This window comes from Apteryx rowi, unplaced genomic scaffold (assembly GCF_003343035.1).
Source record: "Apteryx rowi isolate R43461 unplaced genomic scaffold, aptRow1 scaffold_12, whole genome shotgun sequence".
NCBI lineage: Eukaryota > Metazoa > Chordata > Aves > Apterygiformes > Apterygidae > Apteryx > Apteryx rowi.
In genome coordinates, this window is record NW_020447419.1 from 1,204,295 (window position 1) to 1,225,740 (window position 21,446).

General features: G+C 53.3%; 1 protein-coding gene across 1 annotated transcript; it reads left to right on the forward strand.

The window, feature by feature from the left end:
- The first annotated feature begins 4 nt into the window (after window positions 1-4).
- On the forward strand, window positions 5-21,427 carry RAMP1 (receptor activity modifying protein 1). The gene is made up of 3 exons (XM_026088533.1): window positions 5-44; window positions 18,577-18,715; window positions 21,045-21,427. The coding sequence occupies exons 1-3, from the start codon at window positions 5-7 to the stop codon at window positions 21,298-21,300; spliced, it is 435 nt and encodes a 144-aa protein (XP_025944318.1). The 3' UTR covers window positions 21,301-21,427.
- Window positions 21,428-21,446: the final 19 nt, after the last annotated feature.

Genomic DNA, 21,446 nt, shown 5'->3' on the forward strand with positions numbered 1-21,446 from the left:
GCGCATGGCTCTGCTGCCGCGGCGCTTCCTCTGCTTCGTGCTGGGTGAGTGAGCAGCGGCCGGGGCCGGGGCCGGGGCCGGGGCGGGAGGGGCGAGCGGCGCCGCTCCCCTGCTCCCGCGGACCGGGCTGCTTCTGCGCTCCGCAGGGCCCCGTCGCTGGCTTTGCCGAGGCAGTAGTGAAGGCAGGTGGAGGTTAGAAGGAGAACCGGGTAGAAAGCGCTCGGGAATGATAAAAAGTCCAAGGCAGCCTCTAAATATGCCGGGTGATGACGCTACCTGAAACTGCCGCTGTGCCTGCGGTATTYCTTTTGATAACTTAAATTTACTAAAGCACGCTTGCTTCGGCTGAGCTCCTCTGCCCTTTCCTTCAGAAGTTCAGATTAATTACTGGGAGGCTGTTCCAGGATTTTCTTTCTTTCCCATATCGGAACTAGGCACGCAGAAAGGACCTATCTGGAAGTGTTCATTCTCGCGACTGTTTCCATCACGGAGGTTTYGAACTCCCTAGACGCTCCTGGTTTTTCAGGTGGTTCAGCTTAAAATCAGTTTGCAAATTCTCRCGTGGCACGGTTATTTTTCACGTGGCTCCGTGTGCTCCAGCGTTCCTTGATGTTYGTGGGGTTTCAGATGCAACAGGTAGAGACTCGTGGTTTTGTAATGTAAGTGCCTCAATAAGTGCAGTGAAAAGCCCAGATCCTGTGCTGGTAGTGCTCCGAATAAGAAGCGTATTTATTTAAGCTTACTTGARTCTTAAAAGGGAAACCACATACCGTCACTGTAACGCTGATCTTGCATGAAACCGAAGCACTGCTTGAGGAAACTTAGATTTCTTTCTTCTCTCATCAGTTCTCCYGTGCTCTTTTTCTGTTTCGAACCCTGGTAAATAATGTATCGAGCTCTGCTGCATATAATGGTCTTCTCTGTACAACTTAATTAACTATTTACTACTTCGTCACTTGTGACTATTCACCGGGAAACAGAAGACAGCACGGTTAGACCACCTTCGGTCGTAGAGAAATGCTCCACGTATCTGCCGAAACAGTAAACAGTCCTATTCGGAAACCTCTGGATCAGAGAGTGCTTGGGGGGGCTGATATTAGTGCCAGGAATTAGTAATTCTGATTCTCTTAGACTTTTCTCTGCTGTGTTTTTCTAGTCCCTTTCCGTTTCCTTTCTTTGCAGGCAAATTAGAAATCTGCTTCTGCCGCTTTCTTGCCTGGAAGCGGGTAAAGCGGAGGTTGCCTCCGTGTTTCTCGTGCAAGAGGATCAAATTAAATACGATAGTAATCTGCTAAAAAAAGCATAGAGTCCGGTCGGGGATGCTTTCAGATGTTTCATGAGAGCCTAATCCTAAAAAACATCCGGCCCCTCGTGCTTCCTTACCTTCCGTGGAGACCTAACGCCACGGGGATGGGTCGTGGGCCGCTTTTTTCCGGCTGCAAGCAGAGTATTTGAGTTGTGAGTGGGATTCCCTGGGATTATTTCGCTGATTGGGGTGGCCTTGCCGGTCGAGGCAAGCGGCTTTCCCAGGCCGGGTAACCCGCAGCGGAGCAACACGCTGCAGCGCCCTAAATCCAGAGTAAAACCTRCCCGTACAGCAAAGCCGCCCGCTCCCAACCTTCACAATGTCACGTGTCGCTTATAGGAACTGGTAAAATGTAAATATAGCAGAAAGCTGCGGCTGGGGAGAGTGTGTGCAAGCAGCTTGAATGCAGTGCGGGAGCACTGYTATCCCTCGGCCGTACCTCCCTTCTCCTAGCTTGTCCCGCTTTCAGTTTGGGGTCCCGACTCTCCGATTGCCTGGTGCGAAGGGGAGGGAAAGGGCACCGCGAGGTGCTGCCGGGGCACCGCGGCTTCGGGAAGCGACTTTCCCGCGTTCCCAGGAGCCTGCCGCAGCGGGAGGGCTCCCTCTGTGCGAGCCGCTTCACCGTGATGGATGACGGCTAATTGCGGCGCTGAGCGGCGGATACGTTTGTCTTTCACTGTGTCCTCTTTTCGCTATTTTTTTTTGAGCACATTCTGCACTGTTACAAAAAAAAAAAAAAGGAAGCAGCCTGTTTGCTTCGTTCTGCTTTAAAGCCCCGCGCCCGGACGTGGCTGCCTCTGTTTTGCGTTGCGCTGTGATTGCAAGTAACGACTGAGAGAGGCCAGCAGTCGAGGTGAAGTCACGGGTGTTGAGGTTTCTGATGCCTTTTTTTTTTCTTTTTTGCTATATTCAGAGGATGAAGCAGGTGTTTTTAAAATAAATAATAAAAAAAAAGGCTCTGCTAATAGATATGCCAGGATCTGGCTGGAAGGAGCACGGAGGTGGCAGACAAACCCGGAGCGGCCCTGCTCGACRTGAGGTCTTGCCGCTTCTTCCGGGAGCGCCGTCTCCGTTGCTGCCGATAGTGGCCCGCGTGGCTCCCTTGGGCGAAGCAGCGGTTGGGGGAGCGCTTTCTCGGCGCAGGCTCCCGCTGTGGCCGCGGCCCCGTGCGGAAGCGCTTCGGGGAAGCCGTCCTTCCCCGTTTCGATGCTGCTGAAGAAACAGATACCGCTTGGATGCCTAGACAGCATCTGAAATACCACGGGGGAAGCAAACTTAATGCTCGTGGTCCTTTTTGCGCCTGCGTTGGGCTGGTCCCCTCCGTTTCAAGCCAGCCGGAGCGCGGCAGCGTACGCCGCCAATTCGAAACATCCTCCCTGTCGCCAACAGGAGCCTTGGCAGGATCGAGCCCAGGACCTAAAGCTGCGTGAGCTGCGCTGCCAAACTCGGTTATCTCAAAGCCACGTGTTACCTCCTAAATTCGTGTGCGACCTGGGCCACGAGAGGGTGGCACAGGGCCCTGGCACCCCCAGCCGCCCCGGCCCGGGGGCTCCCGTCCTGGCAGGAGCCGCTCAGCCTCCTTTCCATGCAAAAAAAGCCTTTCTGAGCTGCCCAGGCTTGCAGTGACTTTGCAGCCGGCGGCCGAGTCCTTAGCAAGCCGCGCCGATGAGAATATCGACTGTCTAAAACCAGCCGCCGTCGCGTTCAGCAGACCTGAGGTCCAGCCGCCTCCCAAGGKGAGCGACTCCGTGAAAGGTAAAACCGGGCTTTTCCCGGCGCTTTGACTGCGGTTCCCCGCCGAGGCTGGCGGGCAGGAGGGAATGAACCTCACGCGTGCTCTCGCCGTTACCGGCAGCGGGGATTTTTAGCGGCGCGTCTGCCCTCCGTTACTGCGGGGCGACCTCGTTTCAGCATCCGTGAGATGGCCGAAAGCTCCCTGCAGGCAGGACGGCGCAAGAAGACCCGTTATTGCAGGCGCTGAYGGACGGACCGGGAACAACGCGCCGTGACTCCGAGGCGTGGGAAAGGGCGGGTTGCACGCGCGGGGCTGCTGCTCGCGAAGCAAACGGGCGCGCGGGTTGTCGGAGATGCTGTTCCACCCGCGTGTCTTTGYTTTCGCTTCCTCTATTTCCACTTTCACGTAACGGCCTGCTGTCCTGGGTCTRTTCCTGCCGGTTTGGGGCAGCTGTGCTCTTACGTGTCACGCAGGGAGTTGGGAATAACGCCAGGAAAACCTCAGCTTTGCGTTGATCCCTTGCAGATTTTGTATGTGCTCTCCAGCATTGCGTTTGCCCGCGCCACGGAAAATGGTGGGTTTTTAACCCAACAAAACAAACCTCGGCGCTGTTTGCTCCCTCTCCTCGCGGAGGTGCAGTCGCAGGTGCCGTTGCGTGCTGCCACCACCGCTTGGGAGCTCCGACGGGGCGGGAAAAGGCAGCAATCTGAAAAGCTCGGGAGTCTCCAGAGTGGCTTAAATTGTCTTAACTGTACGTAGAAACCTCGCGACTTTGAAAGCCAGCGCGGCCGGGCTTTGCGAGCGCTACCTATATCGCGCCGCGCTGGGCATCCGCTCACCACGTCCGGGCTGCTGGAAGGCGCCACCTTAAACACCGCGCCGGCTCTCCGGGTCGGCACGCGTCGCGGGCGAAGGGCTGCGTCTGTGCCGGAGAAAGAAGCGCTTTGGGGGCAGGTTGCCTCGCTAGCAAGAAAGCGAAACGCGGRCGACGACCCCCGGCATAGGTACCGCTCCCATCCGTGCCACTCGGATGGGAACCGGTGGCGYGGGGGTTTGCTGGGACGGACGTGGGCTGTGCTTTCCCGTCGGGAGTCCCCTCGGCTTTGAGAAATTGAATTGCGTCCATTAAGTCGGAAACGCTGTCAAATTAAACAGCCCTCAAGTACCGCGAGCGTAATCTCGTCTTTGTAATGGCCCTGGCGAGGGCGGCTAATGAAAAGAGAAATACCGTGACCCCGAATGAAATCGGAGGCCTCGCARTCGCTAAAAATGGGGTTGGCACGCTTCGTGTTTCCAAAAGGCCGGGAATCTATACTGGCTCGTCGCTGAATTAAGAGCTTTGAAAGCTAAACGTATAAATTTTGAGTTATTGCTAGACCTTAGCGAGCTCCTTCTGCCTTGATAACTGGCTGCAAAGCYCCGTTGATATTAATGGGACGTTAGATGGGAATTTTGCCCCCGTAGCATAGAAAACTGATTTTTCTGATCCTCGCCCCAGGTCACCGCAAGGCCAGCATGCAGAAATATAAAAGCGTTTGATCCTGCACAGAGTGAGGACTGAGGATGCCGTAAAATAACAGGGATGCAGGAGAGAGGAGCGTTTAAAACCGCGTGGGGAGGTACGCGGGTGCATTTGGACTCGGAGAGGCAGCTAGCGCTCTTCTGCTGCTTTTCAAGGCAAAYAATCCCTCGGGTTTGGCAGGCAGATTCCCGCTGCGGGAAGGCAGAGCGCCCTGCGCCGCCGAACCCGTGGTTTCTCGGGGCCAGTGGGGCGCTGGCGCCGTACGCGACCCCCATTCACAAAAAGAAGTAAAAAACAAAAAAATCCCCGTGGCGGCRTCTGGCTCTTTCTGGGTCGGGGACGGTGCCCGCCTGGGCGCCAACGGCAAAACCAGTCGTTCAGGCAAAAGCAGGGATGCGGCTGTCAGAACAGCTTAATGGTTTCAGCCCCTTATGTCCGTTCTACAGCTTGAACTTTTCAGGGTTAAAAAAGAAGAGTTTGGCGCCGTGGGAAAGCGGCGCCGCGGGACGCTGCCCCGTGCGTTGCGTCCGAAGGGGGCCCCGCGCTTGCAGGAGATGAGAAATCGCCGGCAGCGCTCGATTTCAGCAGCCCATAAACCATGTCATCGGAGGCCTCGCCGTACTTTTTAGGTACCGCTCGCTGAAAAAGCGCAGTGCTTCGTGTGGGCGAATTAGAGAGAGCTACCGTCTCTTTGCATTATTCATTCGTAAGGAAAGAAAACGTTAAAAAGTCAAAGAAATTGTTCCCAGGCTGCTCACGTGGCTCACCGGGAGATTTTAGTCTGGAAAGGGTATCTTGAAAGTATTTAGGCAAGTTTCTCCTCTTTGCGGCCTCTAATGACTGCGCCGTTGGGGCAACGCAGCTATTTGTTCTGTTTCTCTCCTTACCGCATTTTATTTATTTATTTTGCTCCTTCTTTTTAGGCAATCTGTTTGTTTCAGTGAATAATATTTGTCTTAGAACCACTTTTTTATCTTGGGGGTGGTTAAATGAAGCGGTACGTCGTCACCCGTAACCAAATATTCCCGATTTAATGCGAATGAATCTTTCGAAAACTGAATCTACAGAACCAGCGCACGTCTCTGGACTGATGCTTGATGCATTGACCTTGGTCTTCGTTTGCCTTTTCTTATTATAGCTCTCAATTAATGAAAATAGCTAAAGGAAAGAAATAGTCCGGAGCATTTGGCTTTAGCGCATTCTCGAGATCTTTAAGTGGATCCTCAAAACGGCCAAACGAAAGCCGCTGCGCGAGGTCCTGGGTGAAGGCACCTCAGCGGCTCCCACCATCGCCTGGGGTTCTGGGCTCTTCCCGGCGGCTCTCCCGGCTGCGGGAATTCGGCCCCCAAAAATCGCTCCCCGCCATGCGCGGGGTTTGCAAAACACGGGTGGGCAGGACTTTTTTTTTTTTTTTTTTTAAGACCATGCTGTGCATTGAGGATATAATTATCTTTCTGTCTGTTCGTGCCCATTTTTTGCCTCTCCTGATTTGTAGTCAGGTGGTGTTTGCTTTTCGGCTTGTCTGATTTTTTAATTCATGTTTTCCTTCTGCCCCTTCTCAGCTGTTCCCTTAGTTTTGTGTGTTGGAAGAGAAGTATTTGCCATCCTCTCCTGCACAGAGTCGAGCCTAGGGACGTTCAAGACAAGTCCTGTTTCTTAAAATGTCCTAGTCCGGCCACTACCGGGGCATACCGGTACCTTTGCTAATACATGTGGGCCACTGAGGCAAGGAGAGAAACTTGACCCAATTATTTGATACTGTTGTGAGTCGCTGCCTGTTGCAGTAATTTAGTGGGTTTGGAGCCTTGCTTCATCCCACGGCATTTCCACATCTCTTAAATCCCCCAAATCTTCAGAAAACTAATCACCTTTATACTTAGGAGAGCTGGACTTGCACGTCCTTTCCATGAAGAACCTAGAGCCATCTTTAATCTCACGTATTAAATCAGGGTAGAAAAGGGGGATTTTATCCAGCGAGACCCTCCTGCTGGAGCTGTTCTTCACCGTAATTTTTTTACCCAAAGGGAAATAAAAAAAGATATCCAGCACTAACTCGATGTATCCAGCACTAACTAGATGTTTTGCATAGAGCTGAATACGAGAATCGTAAAAACTCGAGGATCCATTTGGGTTTCCGTTTTGACCTACTGTCGYGTCCGCTAAGAATCGTACTGATTTTTACATGGAGCTGATGGTTTGACAGTTTACGTTTGTGCAGTTATCGCTAGGGTTGAAGCGCCTCTGCCCCGGTTACTGGCGCTGGGGCGGAGGCAAGAGCTGCCAGCCTCTCTGAAAGCAGCTGGTTCAAACGTTTGACAAAATTTGCTTCTGGGAAGGCCTCGCGCCTTCCTTCTCCGCAGTTATCCGAGCGTTTCCCCGGGGAAGAAAGTTCCCCAGGGGTTTGCCCTTAGCCGGGCGCTGGTTGCTGCTCAGGGATCTGCTGGAGCAGGAAGGCAGTTGGAGACGCGCACCATGGCCCCTAGGCCGGGGGATGCGAGGCTGGAGGGGGTCGGAGGACGAGGAGGGGTTTGGGGTGCCGTGCGGGGGGGGAGAGGGAACGGGCTGCCGCGTCGCCGGGGATGGGTCCGTCTTCCTCCCTACGAGATTGCGGTGCGAGAGCGATGCCTGTTTGGCTCTGTTTCTTCTTCTTCAGCCAGCGGCTCGCTAAGCTGGTGAGGCAGGGGATTTCCAGGCGGTTGGTTTGAGGGGATCTGTCCTCCCCGGAAGGCCAGGTTTGGGCGAGCGCTGCGCTCATGGGGAGCAGGGGAGGAGGGCRACGGGGCAAAAGGCAGGAGCCCCGCTGAGCGGGAGGGCGGTGGGGGCTATTTGTGGACGGAGCAGGTGAAACGCGGTGTGAGCAGAGTGACGTCCTTAGGGATCCCTCCCCTTGTTTGACTTGGCCCTTCTGGGCTCAGCATGAAGGAAAAACAGCAGCATCTTCTAGAAAATGACCGCAGCGACCTTGGGCTGTGGTAGGAAAGCATGCTCCCTGCCTTTGCTTTCTGCTGGAGACTCCAGGAGGCCATAGCAAGTATTGAGGTTAAAGCTTTTGACGTGGTATTCCCATAAGCAAGCTAGCAACTCGGTATTCAGAGGTCTAGAAAGCACGATGTATGAGATAAGATTAAAAAAAAAAAGGAATTGTAAACGCTAAAGAGGCAGAGACATGGGGAACACGTAGTGGTCTTCCAGTACCGCAAAAGGCACGAAGGGTTCCTGGGGACACCAAGCAGAGTTTTCATTTTGGCCTCCCAAGTGCTTTCGCCCTCCCATGAGAGGCAGCCGAGCTCGGGGACAGGCAGGAAGGTCTTCGCTATGATGTGGCCTCTTTGACATGGGCATTGAGAGGTATCCAGGACCTGGCAAGGAGATGCGGTATGGGGAGGAGACTTGAGGGCAAAGGACGCCAGATCTGTAGAAAACCAGGCTTCGTTAGCTCAGCCGCTCACAAAGCCCTTCTAATTAAGGACATAACCGCCAAGCTTATTGCCAGGTGCAGCGGAGCATGGTCCAGCCCAACTCCTTTTGAAGGCGCGGAGCAGCGTAGCTGTCGGTCAAGGCAGGACACGGGGCTCTGGCCTTCGGTTTGAGTTTATGAAGACAAGCGGTGGCTGAGGCCGCTGTGCTCGCCTCGCCACCGCAGTACGGTGGGGTTTCAGCGTGGAGGAAAAGAAAGTCACAGGAGATCACACGTTCTACAGTGCATCAGTAAAAACTGGGTCCCCAATATCGTGCTTCAAAGCAGATCTTAGAAGTTGCGTTTAGAAAACCATCATCAGACAGGCTTTTGACTGCCAAAAAATAGGGATGGATTTAGCCTGGGACACCAGTGGTGTTGCAGCCATCCTGGTGTTGCACGTCCTATTTGTCGATACAGCGAGGGGAGCATCCGCACAGGGCTTGCTGCAGTCACTGTGCTGGCGCTTCTGTAGAGGACTAGGGCCGGCTTTAGGTCTTCAGCTGGTAGCATCTTCTGCTTTCAAGCCTCTGTTTATTCATGAGCCATTTGTTTCCATTTGACCTTCTCCTGTTACGGTCTTTTACCATAAATAAGTCTCCATCCCCTGTGCTGTTTATCCCCAGAAGTGTTTATAAAGCATCATCGTATTGTCTCCGACGTGGCTTTTGCAAGGCTAAACAAGCAAAGCCCTTTTAGTCCGTTTGGCAAGCTGGACTTTGTTCCCATAGCCGTTCTGGTATCCCTTCAGAAACGGAGCTTCTAACCTCCTTCCTCTAAATGCAGAGGTGGGAGAGCGTTCACAGGATCCCAGCAAGCTTTTGAAAGCAACACAGACTCGCCACTCTTAATGCTGCCTTCCCATGAGGGTGTTTTGGGACCTCGGCTCGCTCAGCCACTGCTTAAGCATGGGTTTACCGGTGCCATTAAGGCAAATCCTGTGCTTATATGCGTTGCTGAATCAGAGCCTTAGCTGCTCAGCAGTTTAAAACCTGTTCCACTTGGCTGTGTAGTTAATGGACATGCAAAACACAATTAGCATTTTAGATGCACTCTGTGATCTCGGCCTAATGCTTCCTTTGCCTCCAACCTTGCCAACTACGAGGGTTAGCTGATGCTAAAAAAATGCGCCCCACTCCGTTTTGGCCTGTTTTGGCCTCTTTTGAGGGGCTTCGCTGTCAAAGCTTTTGGCAGTCGGGGTCACTGATGGGAGGCTGACCGAGCCTTCCTGCTGCTCCTCCAAAGCGCGACTCCGAGCGAGAGCTACGGGGTACTGGTGCCAGCTTGTAAGACGAGACCAGGGCTGGCAAACCGCTTCCAAAAGGAGCTTTCCCTGGGTTTTAGCAAAGCAGGAGAAGCGCAAGCAAGCCCTTGACTGCGCATTTGGATTTCAAAGGGATATCCATCTTCCTGAAGTTGAACTTTCCTAGTGCTGTCTTGTTTCACTTAGCCTTTTTCCTGGCAACAAGGATTTTTCTCCCAGCCGTTCTACGCCTGAGTAACTTCCCTCCCATCCCAGTTTCCCAAACACTCGAGCCCTTTGAAAGCCTTGATTTACATCGCGAATGAATTTGTTAGGAAGAAAAGTCCCAAAGACGGTTATACGATCCTGTTGCGTTACTGTATCATCTCATTGCTTGAAGGACAGTGTCACGATATGCTGCGTGGTCCAGCTCGCAACGGATGGGGACAGGCCTGGTTACGGGAGCAGACAGGGAAGATCTTACATCCCGTTAAGCGTTGGGCTCGGAAGAGCCACAGACGTCTACACCGGTGCCCTCCTGTCTGCAGCGAGTCCCACCGCCGTCTTTTCTCCCACCCTTTATTTTTGCCAAGCAGGTGTAGTAGGTTTGAAAGGCAAGGTTGTCCTTTTGACCTGTAACGCGGTGCTCTTCTGACTTACGTATCCGGGATTCAGGAAAGAAAATGGAAAGCGAGATATCTGCCATGCGTTATGCAATGAGGGGGGAAAAATATACACAAAGGGATATATTTTTAACTTTTCGGAAGAGTAACAGCAAGGAAATAGTTTGTTTGGAGAGTTCTCCCTTGAATCTTTCCTACGGGGTTTGCTCTTGGGCCAGCTTTGTGGTCGCCCTTCGTCTCGCCTAACCTGGGCTGTGGAAGTTATCCCAAAGGAGATGCTAAAAGCCTGGACGAACGCCGCGTGCTTGGTGTTCCTCCCCGGAGGGGGATTCGTGAGAGAGAAGCTACCAAAGCTGAAATATTCCCAAGGTCGGAAGGGGCCCGAGGGCCCTGTTCCCTGGGACGAAGGGGAGCTCCGGGGTCTGCGGGAACGGGGGCAGCCACGGCGCAGGGTGCCGAAAATCCCCGGGCTGAGACAGCCAGGGGCGGAGGGGAGGGGGAGGCTTTAAAAATACCTTCCCTGTGCAAAGCAGGCCTGGGCGCGGGACAGAAATAGCAGCCCTGGCCGGCGCTCGGGGGYTTAATTTAACTCCGGCGCCGCACGYGTGGAGGTTGAGTAGCTCGAAGAGGGGCCTGAGACCCTCGCGGGACAGCTTGCGTGAGTCACCAAGCGAGGCCGGGAGGACGCTGGGGACGAGGTTTCCCATCGCGTCCTTTTTTTTCTTGCACCGCGGGAATAAAATTCTCGTCCTCTTGTGGCTGGGCACCAAGTGGGTCTCCCCAGCCAGCTTGGGTCTTTGCCTAAAAGCAGAGCTTTCCTCTTGCTTGATACAGGAATAATATTGTGGCAACCCCCCCATTAATTTCTTTCCCCATCAGGATCGTCTTGTACGACTGATTTTTTTTCTTTTTTTTTTGGAGGGGGTTAGAAATAGCAGCTGCAGACGCCACTGAGGAAAGGTGAGGAGGAGGAGGAGGAGGAGGGAGAAATAAGCAGCCTGGGGTGCAAAAGCAGAGTCAGGACACGGCGCGTTTATTTAAAGGCGGTCGGAGGCTCTCGAAAGCAGCTCTTCTCCCCTTCGGCAGCAGGTCTTTAGCGGCACCGCAGGTTCCTTCATTTGGCAAGGTTTCTCCGCTCGGGCCGGACCGCAGCCCACCCGTTTACGTGGAAACGCGGCTGGTAGAGATTCGTTTATTTTTAGTCCTGGGAACACTTGTTCTGTTCCCCACGAAACCCTCTGCTGCTTCAAGTGTGTGTTTTTCGGTTTTTTGGATCAACAAACATAACCCTCCTTCCACCCCCCCGTCTTCAATTTTTCATCTTTTGGCCTCAAACCTGGATGTTTTTCATACTCATCCACGCAAAGGAAAGGATTGTTTGCCYTTCTTTGGGAAGGGGAAGTCAGAAGAGCATAGGGATTAAAAGATGAAACGGATGAAAAACTCCGATAGAGAAATCTTTTCTTCTACCTCCCGCCCCCCCATGTCCTCTCCCTGCCCTCCCACCGGTATTTTGGTGGGTGAGAAGGTTTTGGCTAGCCCTGATCCTTAGCTCAGCTTTGGGCTAAAATCCATCCAAAGCATCCGGGTGCCCCGGAGGGAGCTGGACTGGTGGGACCTGCTCTCCTTAGAGATCTTTCGCTCGCCTCCCTTTTCTCCCGAAGGCGGCTCTGCCCGGTAAGAAAAAGGAAAAATAGGCAGCCTGAGGCAATTCRGCTGATGTTCCCCAAGCACAGAGCAGCTTTCAAGGCTTCCCTCCTGCTCAGAAGCTGCCCTCCCAGGGAGGCTTTCCCCTGCGCCTTGCCTGGGGCTGTTGGCCTCATGCTGAGCTGTCTTCCAGCGGCACCAAGTGGCTTTGATGGCCAGTTTGATTTGGGTTTGATTGCTGCTTGGATTGCCTTGCATTTATCCCAGGTGATAACCAGGAGGGGAAGCAAGTGGCCCCGCGGAGATGRTCGCAAGTCCAAGATGGCTGGGTGCGCTGGCCATCAGCAAAGGTTCGTGTGTTGGTACCTTCCTGGGCAGGTTTCGTTGGACGGGGCTGTGGCAAAGGCCGGGCTTGAAGCGCGTCCAGCAAATGAGGCCCAGATCTCTGGCTCTCATTGGATTTCTTGTGTAGCAAGGCTCAAACCACAAAGCTTGTTCGCGATAAAAGAAAGCAAACAAACAAACAACAACTAAGGGGGGAAACATGAGCGTGTTCTTCTTGTGCCTGTTGAGAGGCAGCAAATAATTTCACATGGGGTTTCCCAGCATTTGGGAAAAATCCAGGAGATCATATCAGGATTTTTGATTTTAGTTGAGTCCAGGGTTTTGCTGGTTCTTAGGCTTAACTACATGTTGCTTGTTCCTTGCTAGTCCTACTGTGATTATCACTTTGCAATTATCCTCAGTCTTTGGGGCTTTAATTAGACATTGAAACTTTTAGTTGAGTGTTTTCTTCTGCTGTCTGCTCTGAAGATGTGAATGTTTTCCACCAAAAAGACCTGTGGGTCCAGCTGTAGCTGGGTTGGTTGTCCCCTTTGGCACTGTGTTCTGCACCTGTAGTCAAATAGCTTCTTCCTTCATCCAGCATCTTCAAGGAGTGTCATGGGCACGGGGGAATCAAAATGTCCCAAAATGCCCCGGTTTGGTGAATTGTGGCAATCTATAGCCATGCTGGTGGGTCTCAGGGGGTTTGGCACAGTGAGTGCCAACAAGAGGGCTCATAAATTAGTTAAAGCCTTTGGTTCCCATCCTGTCTATCTGCCTCCATCAGGGGTTTCCTTCTGGTGTGAGAAGGTCCAGGGGGATTGAGGAGTGTGAAAGTCAAGGCGCTGCCTTGCATGAGGCTGGTCTGAAGGGAGCTCATGTGCAACCTTGGGTCCATYGGCTCATGAGCCGCCCCCGTGGCCCCTGGTTAAAATTCAGCCCCTTGAGCCGTGGGGTAGTTGGGGTAATTCTCCTGCTTTGGCCAGGCCCGTCCTCCCGAGGGCCCAGCTCCCAAGTGTTGATCCAAGCGGGCTCAGTGCTTTCTGCCCCTGAGACATACRTGCAAAATGTAGCCTCTTCTGCAAAGTGCAGCTCTTCCAGTAAACCCGCCTCCACACATCGCTGAAGAGGTTTCTAACGGGATAATAATAGCTTAAACTAACTGGGGAGCTGAGCTGCGTGCAAGCAAAGGAGCCTTCATCTGCAGAAGCCCTTGTCGCAAGTGACCGTGCGTCACCCGTGGCTTGGCTCTGTCCCAGGCTGGGTCTGGTGGGAACCCACCAGCCGAGAAGTACACAGGGTCTGAGCTAAGCTTRTGGGAGTTCCCCCTAAACGCGACTGCCTTTTTTGGGACTCGCYGCCCCAAATGCTCCATGTATTCATAGTGCAAATGTGTTGTGGCAGCATCCAGAGGTCGAATGGCAGAGGACCAGGATGGCAAAGCTTGAAAAAATGTTGACACAGTCCGTCGTGATGCCTGGGAACCCAGTCTTTCTGCACTGGCATCACTTTCAGTTTGACCTCCTGTCCCGGTTTCCTGTGACGGCCTGAAATGCTCATCTGTCCTCAGACTCTGTGTTCCTTTCTGCCTCTGCCTTCCCTGGGGGTTTGCTGCCTTCGGGCTGCATAAATGCCAGGGAATTCATGTTAAAAAYGTTTGGAGCAGGGGTGAGAGTAAGCAAGAGCTCCTGGTGCTTAACAAACACGTCTGAAGGTAAACTCTAGTTGCAGCTCTTCTTGTCTGCCTAGGGATGGGCAGACTAAATGATGTGCACTCTGTTTTTTCCCACCTGCTTCTATAGTTTCTTTTGCAAAGAAGGGGTTAGAGAGCTGGTGGAAGAGGCAGGTTCAGCCAGGTTGCGTCTGTACTAGTTGGAGAATGAAAACAAAGACCCTGGTGTTTCCCTGGAGTAGAGGCTTTCAGATAAAGAAAAGGTGGCATGCTCCAGCAAGAGGAACCCAAGAAGTTCCAGGAAAAGAGGAGAGAAAAAGGGGAGAGCAACATGAAATGCAAAACTTTTCACGTGAAGGAAGCTAAGCGCTTTCTGCTGGAGAACCATCGTTGCAGCTGGCATGTGAAGTTCTCCAGTCAGGAGGAGGAGGTGTTCATCAGATTAYTTTCTGAAGCTGTAAGTGCAGAGCTCTTCACGCAAACCCGGGCTGTGTGGTGCAGTGGACAAAGATCTAGTTATTTTTCCAAGTTTTTAGAACAATTCAGGGCCAATACTGTCTTTCTGCCAGGATACATGAGTGACTTCCTCGTACTTTTCTGTAGCTAATCCTCAGAAAGCTGAGCCCTTCTGGATGTTTGCTGAGGTGCTCTGGGACATCAATCCCAGGGCACTCAAGAGGATCTGSGATGCCTGAAAGAGCCTTTCATCCGATCATTTTCTAACAGACACTCTCAGGATGTTCGCTGGGAGAAGACAAATTAAGGATCCTTAAAGTTATGTCTTTTATTAGGCTATCAGTGGTTCTCTTTGCAGAAGAACGCACTCATTAGTAGTTGTGTGAGTCCTCATTCTGCGATGACCAACACAAAACCGTGTTAGGAGGTGCCTTCTTCAAGTAAAAGGTGWCTTTGTACCACAAAAGGGTAGCATGCTCTTGGAGGTTCCCCAGAAGAGCAGGTCTTGTCCAGCACAGCAGGTCACGGTTTGTGCTGCAAGACTGGATCTTTGCCTACTGTTGGTGGCGTGACATATGGATGGCGTGACGTATGGATGCATGGCCYGGGGAGAAAAAGAAAGACTGGCCTTTTGGAGATAACCCTCCCCTCYGTGTCGGGGCAGCACATAGGGACGAATCAAGGCTTTGGAAGCGGAGATTCCTCCGGTGGGATGTTGGCACAGGGCCTGATCCAGATCCGTGGCATCCCGCAGCTCCCCTCCGGTTTCCCAAGGGGAATCGGAGCGCCCGAGGCTRGAGCGCGGCTGAACGGGGCGCTTTGCGGCAAGCCGCCAGCCGTAACAAGACTTTTAATAGAAAGTTCATGCCCCTCGGAGCGGCTCAGGCTCGATATAGGCAGCTTTGGGAGCTCATTTATTCAGCAGCTCCTTACGGCCTTCACAAATGGGGCCTGTGAAGTGCAGAGCCGGGGCCATGCCAGCACTCAATTATTTACAGCTCCGTGCAGCTGACTGATTCCTCCGCTGCCAGCTGGGCTGGGGTGCGAAAACCTCCTGCAATGAGCCCCCGAAGAAAGCAGATCCCTACCTGCTTTTTCCCTGTTGGGGTTTCTCCAGTGCGAGTTGCCTTTAGGGCGCGAGGGAAGTGCTTGCCTCTTTTTTTCCCGACTTTTACCCGTGTGCGCTGGGAGCAGGGGAGGAGCGAAGCAAGGTGAARGGCAGCGTGGCTGGATTCAGCCAACTTCTGCTTCTCTTTCTGCCTTCTCGTGATCTCTTATTCTTTATTTTTCCTTAAGTGGCTTTATCTTCCTCAATTTTGTTCTGTGCTTTGCATGTCTCGTTCGTCTCTGCCTCCTTCCGTTTCCTCCTTGGCTCCCAGTTCCCCTTTCCTGCTTGCATGGCTGCTCTAATATCTCTATTTTGTTCCTCTGCTCTCCTCCTCGTTATGTGTGCCTCATTGCTGCTCTCCACGGGACACGTGTCCCTCTCCCCCTTGCACGCGTCTTTCCCTGTGCCTGGAGATATCTTWGCTCTGCTCTCTGTCTGCCTCGGTGGTGTGCTCTCAAATTCCCGAGAATGACCGCTGCGTCCGTTGACGGACAGGCCACGTTTTGCGCCTGCCTCCTAGGGCCRCGTGCGCGTTGTAGGTGACGCCGGCATGGGGAAAGCTGGCTCGYGGTGTCCTGACAGCTGTCTAGCATGGAGGGTTTTTTTTCCTGTGAGCCATTATCTGGTGGTGAAAATGCAGTACGAGGTGCGTTGCGTTTGCAGCCTGGACACCTCTGCCTTCACCCAAATGTGACATCTTTGAGTTGCGCCCAAATGTCTTCTCGAGGCTGCATTTGATCTCCCAGGTGTTCGGTCTCCCTTTGCCCAYGTCCTCAGACTCAGGCTTTGGCATATCCATGGGCTAAATCCGTGTGATTGTGCGATATGTTCTGCAGAAGCGCTGGAAGCTCTGGGTTGCCCCCTTTCCACCAAGATGGTTAGAAGTATACCATGGCTTCAGTCTGGTGGTTCTTCATCGTTCATAAATCAGTAGCTCCCACGGGTGCTCCCCCATTTCCAAGCCCTGCTCGGAGGGCTTGTTTTCAAAGCCCGGCTAAAACGCAGCCCGACCGCTCCAAGGACGTTATTTCTGTGGCTCGTTTGAGTCCCCTGCTCCAGTTTGCAGAGGTGGTGGAGAGCGTTTCATCRCTTGTCATTCTTCAACTGGTTGATCCAGATCTGAATGGCTGGGAAGGGAAGAAATGCCTCCTGGCCATCAATCGTTCSTGAGGTGCTGGGGCTGAGATTTGAAGCCCAGGCTTCATGAAAACTAYGGCGTTTTCCCTTCCTAGCCTCCGTGCTTTGCTTAGCGTTCAAAACTGTAACATCCAAGACCAGCACGTGCCTCCAGCCAGGATCTTCTTACACAGGTGCCTTAAGACGAACCTATGGATGGTATGAGTTGGGGAGAGCTTTAAATTATGGTAAAATAACACAGTTTAATTTCTGAAATGATGAGGGCTCAGTGCTCTCTGCCTATCTATCTTGAGTGTCTTTGGATGTTCGGTTTCTTATTTTGCTGATACCGTTTGTAGCCGCGTGGTCTGGTAGCAGATAGAGAAAACCATGTGCCGGCCRTTCCAGCACCTGGCTGGTGGAGTCCTTTCCTTTAGTTAAATTATTAACTTCTCGTTGAAAATACCTGAAAGTAGAAACTCTCTTTTGACAACCAAACGTCTCCAAAAAGAAATGATTCTTCGGACTTAATGTATTTTTGATGAAGGCTTGCCCACACACCGACAGAAGAGCCAGTCCAGGCCCTGGCGCTGTTGCAAGGCAATTCCTGACCGATGCTGGTGGGAAAAGCCACTGCTTCTACCCTGCCCAGAGCAGGCAGGAGTTCAGGGAAGCGCCACAGCTATCCTGAAACCTCGCTGGAAGCCGTGGGAAGGAATCCATTGCCTCCGGCGACCTGAATCCGCTGCGATGTCCTTAGTTCCCACCGTAGGACGTCAGCACCTAAAGGCCAGGCGGAATTTGGGACTAGCGCGAGCTCCTTCCCTGCRCATAAGGAAGGCGCAAGCCAGGCGGCTGCACCCATGCACAGGTGGTGCCTCTTCCCGGCGTTGCAACCTCTCGCCTCGCGCTGAAATTACACACTGGGGCTCGTCCTCGGGGCCAGAAGCGGCCGGGGGTTGAAGCCACCTGCCTTTGCTCCGCTGGCCTCTTACARCTAAGGTTACAAGGTGCGTTGCCGTTACCGCTTTCCGAGACTGCTCGTTTGGTGGCTGAAAAAGCCTGCGATTTGATCACTGCCAAATTTTCTGCAGCTAAATTCCACGCTGCTTGTTATTTTTGAAGGCCCCACTCTTTTGAACAGAGCTATTGACACATAGCAAAAAATAGCGTTGGTATGTGATGCTTGCCTGAAATGCACTCCAGTAGCTGCAAAGACACGAGCTGGCACTTTGGGACCAAGGCAGAGGGATTATTTATAGCCAGCCTCCATAAATCATCCCTACTGTTTTCTCTGAGCCTGATCCCCGTTCCCTTTTTAACATTGCTGTTATTTTCCCTTTGCAGGCTAGTGAAACCGCACTAATTGTGCACAGACGTGTAGGAATTCATCCAATAATGCGATTTCGTAACCTGGTTGAGTTGCACCAGCGCAACATGGTTTGGGTTTGGGGCACCTAAGTCAGTTTGCACCCTGTTTTGGGGTGGTCTCCATCACCCTCCGAGACAGATKTACAGAGGTATCGGAGACTCACAGGGATACAGGTCGGGAGGGACTTCCGGATGCTACCTAGTCCCACCTCCTGCTCAGAGGAGGACTGGCTGGAGGGTCAGATCAGGTTGCTCAGGGCCTCTCTCGCCAGAGTCTTTCTCTGCTGTTCCTTCTCCCATAWTTAATGTATTCTTGCCCCAAATTCTGCTGTTTGAGCCCATAAGGACCTCACACATCATTTTTAAGGGCACCATTACGCAGCAGCAACAGGGCTCTGCCTGGATGCTGTGGGGTTACTGCCCAGCTCCCCCCACACTCTTATCCTTTTCTAGACAGAAAACTGGGAATTTAGAGTCCAAAGTGTGTTAAGCAGAGAGTAAATCCGTTTCTCTACATATYTATGGCTTACCTGGAAGGCCGTGTTTTGAATAGTTGGCTTATCTAGTCTCAAGCACTTCAAAGAGTAATAGAAGGTGCTGCAAGAGTCAAAGGAGGACTTAAAAAAAAAAAAGAGAGAGAAGGAGGTTTTAAGAGACTGCTTAAGAGTGGGGTTGCTTTTCACTCCTGCTTCGCTCTGTCAGATAGGTTTAACTTCAAATTTCRGCTCACGCTTTGGTGGGAGCAAGAGCACTGATTTCTCTGTGACCACAAACTGCTSTAAAATGAGCTCAGGGAAAGCCCAGCCTCCAGCTGCTAGGACRGGAAACTGGAGCATCCTCCCCTGCAGATGGGGTCTAAGACAAGCCGTCCGGAGCGATTTGGAAACGCYGGCCAAAGCGGGCAAGGGCAGCGTCCGCTCGGGCCGCGACGGGTTTGGGTTGCGGGTGTTTTGGGTGGCRGGAACGTAGCCCAGCTGACGCCTGCTTTTCTTTCAGCCCATCACTTCATCGTGGCCACGGCGTGCCACGAAGCCGACTACGGGCAGCTGATCCGCGACTACTGCCTGAGCCAGTTCCAGGCGAGCATGGAGGCGCTGGGGCCGCGGCTGTGGTGCGACTGGGAGGAGACCCTGGGGTAAGTGCCTCCTGGYGGAGGGAATTTGGGGCCAAGAGGGAGGTTTTGAGTCCGGGATGGAGTGCCAGCCACCCTACAAGTTTATGTGGCTTGTCAACAGGAGCAAATAAAGCCCATTTTTAGTTTGTCTTCCCTAAACGCTCCAAGCTCGCATTTCCCAGCGCGCCACCGAGGCAGCGTTATGCTGCTGCAGGCCTCCTCCTTGCGGGAAAACACGACCCTGTGTACAGGCGGACCCTCGCTGCGCATCCGGGGATTAAGGGYGGTTGGAAATGGGGAGCAGATGTTGCGAAAGGCTGCAGCCGTTTTGCACAGAAATACAATTTTTGTAAGGCTTGGGTCAATTCAGTCCCCCTTCTTTTGTGCCAGATTAAAAARTATGTATGTGTGTATGTGAATGCATATATATATATACACATATATATACACACACATACAYATAGCCTTTGCAAATGGCAGATTAGGTTTTTCCTTCCTCTTTACTGGTTGACAAAATGGAAGAGGGGAAAATGGAGTGGAAAGATGGTGTAAAAGGAAGGGAAGGATGGAAGGAAAGAAAGAAAGATGCTTCTGATTCTGACCAATCTCGTCTGTCTCGAAATATTAGGCTTTCTAAAAAASGAGCAGGTTGGCAAGACTGGTAGAGATCTTCCCGATTTTCCCGGCAGAGCTGCCCCCGAGCCGTTCCAGGCTCTCCCCTGTCCCGGGGCAGGACCTTGTCCTTGTCCCCTTGTCTTGGTGAACCTCATGAGGTGGTTGTTGGCCATTCCCCCCGGTGGCCAGGGTCCCTCTGGATGGTGGTTTTGCCCTCTGGTGTGGTGCCGGCACCTGCCAGCTTGGTGCCATCTGCAGACATGATGAGGTGCCATCCATCTCCTCCTGCAGGTCTTTGGTGAAGATGTTGAGCAGGAGCTGGAGGTATTAAACAGCTCGTTCTTCATCTCTGGCTTCCTGCTTTTCTTCTAAATAGCTCCTACTAAACTTGTTATCTTTGAGTCACTCGGAGGAAATGTTGAGAACGCGCAGTGTTTAATTTGATTGCGCGAGTCCATTTGCTCCATGTAAACGCAAGCGTCGGTTTGTTTAAGAGAAGACATTCCTGCAGTCTTCCTGGGCCCTCAGGGCATTGGGTAAATCAGGTAAAAAYAGCACTTGGGGCTGAACTCCCGGAGCCCGAGACCGCTCTCAGTGAGCTCTGTCCGTGCCAACGCTTTATCAGGCAAAAAGCACCAAAACGGGAGTGCCGGAAAAGCACCGAAAGCCCCCGTGGGGAGGAGGGACCCCGTGCACGCTTCCCCCGTTGACCACCTGGAACGTGAGCATGGTGCATCCCCGCGCGTTAGCATTAGGGCACCACGGATCTTGTCCAGCCTTGTCCCCAGTCTGGTACAGGTAGAGCACCTGCGTGCTTGGGTGCTCGCAGAKCCTGGGCCTAACGTTTTCATCTCGGCCTTACGCTGAGCCTGGTGTTCCCTCGCTGAACGTCAGAGACCTTGTGATGGGCCGGGGAAGCCGGGGTCTCCTCTCTGGCTCTGGAGGGAAGGACTTYACTCCCACAGAGCGAGACACCAAGAAATGGAAATAAAATACCTGTCTAGAGCCTCACTTCCCCTCCATATCTGCCCCCCACCAAGGAATTGTGATCCTTGAAACCTGCTTSAAATGGGGATTTGAACGAGAAACGTCTCGAGGCTTTGCCTGCAGCAGCCTGWGCCGTACGGGGTTGCGTTCAGAGCTGCAATTTCTTGTGTGCCGCTCGTTTAAAGATGAGATATCCGTTCGGCCCAGTGTTTGCTGCTCGGCCGAGCATGTCAGGAGGAGGACAGCTGGAAAAAGGAATTGTCTCAGCAGGGTTTGTAATCGCGGTTTATTTGTCCTATTTACAGGATGCAATTTTTCCTTCCATGTTACCCTAGGGAGCATTAGCGGTGCTCTCGGCTCATTGATATTACCGCGTTTAGACGTGATGAAGCGATCTCTTTGGATGAGGAGCCCCGCAGCCCCTCCCCGAATTTCTGCGGATGGAGCGCGGGCTCTTCCGGCTCTCGGCGCTGGGAATTACCCGGACGGGGAAAACGGGCAGGCCTCTGCCTGCGAACGTGCCCTGCCCGTCCCACGTGGATGGAGGGCCGGGAGGGTTTTTCCTGATGGAGTTTTCTCTTTCTCCTCCGGGTTCCCTGCCGCCAGGAGCGGGGGGGGAGGGGGATTTGGGGAGCAAGGCAAGGAGCTGGCGGCAAGCTGGCAGCAGGGTGCGGCCCGGGCGGCGCTGATGGGGTGCCGGCATTTTGTGTATGTGTGTGTGTGTGTGTGTGTGTGTGTCCCCCCGCAGCACCTACGGCGAGCTCACCAACTGCACGGCGCTGGTGGCCGAGAAGCTCGCCTGCTACTGGCCCAACCGCCTGGTGGACGAGTTCTTCGTGGGCCTGCACCGGCGCTACTTCCGCAGCTGCTCGCCCACGGGCCGGGCGCTGCGCGACCCCCCCGCCGCCGTGCTGGGCCCCTTCATCGCCCTGCCCGTCCTGGGCGCCCTGCTGGCCGCCGCACTCGTGGTGTGGCGCAGCAAGCGCGGCGAGGGCCTCGTGTAGCCGGCACCGCGTGGCGCGGCGGCGGGTGACACCCCCCCCCCGCCTTATAACGGGGCCCCGTAGCTCCCGCTCGGCCTGGGGGGCGGCGAACGCTGCTGAGAAGATGCTTTTCCTAAATAAACGAAATGAAAAAGGCGCAGCGGGGT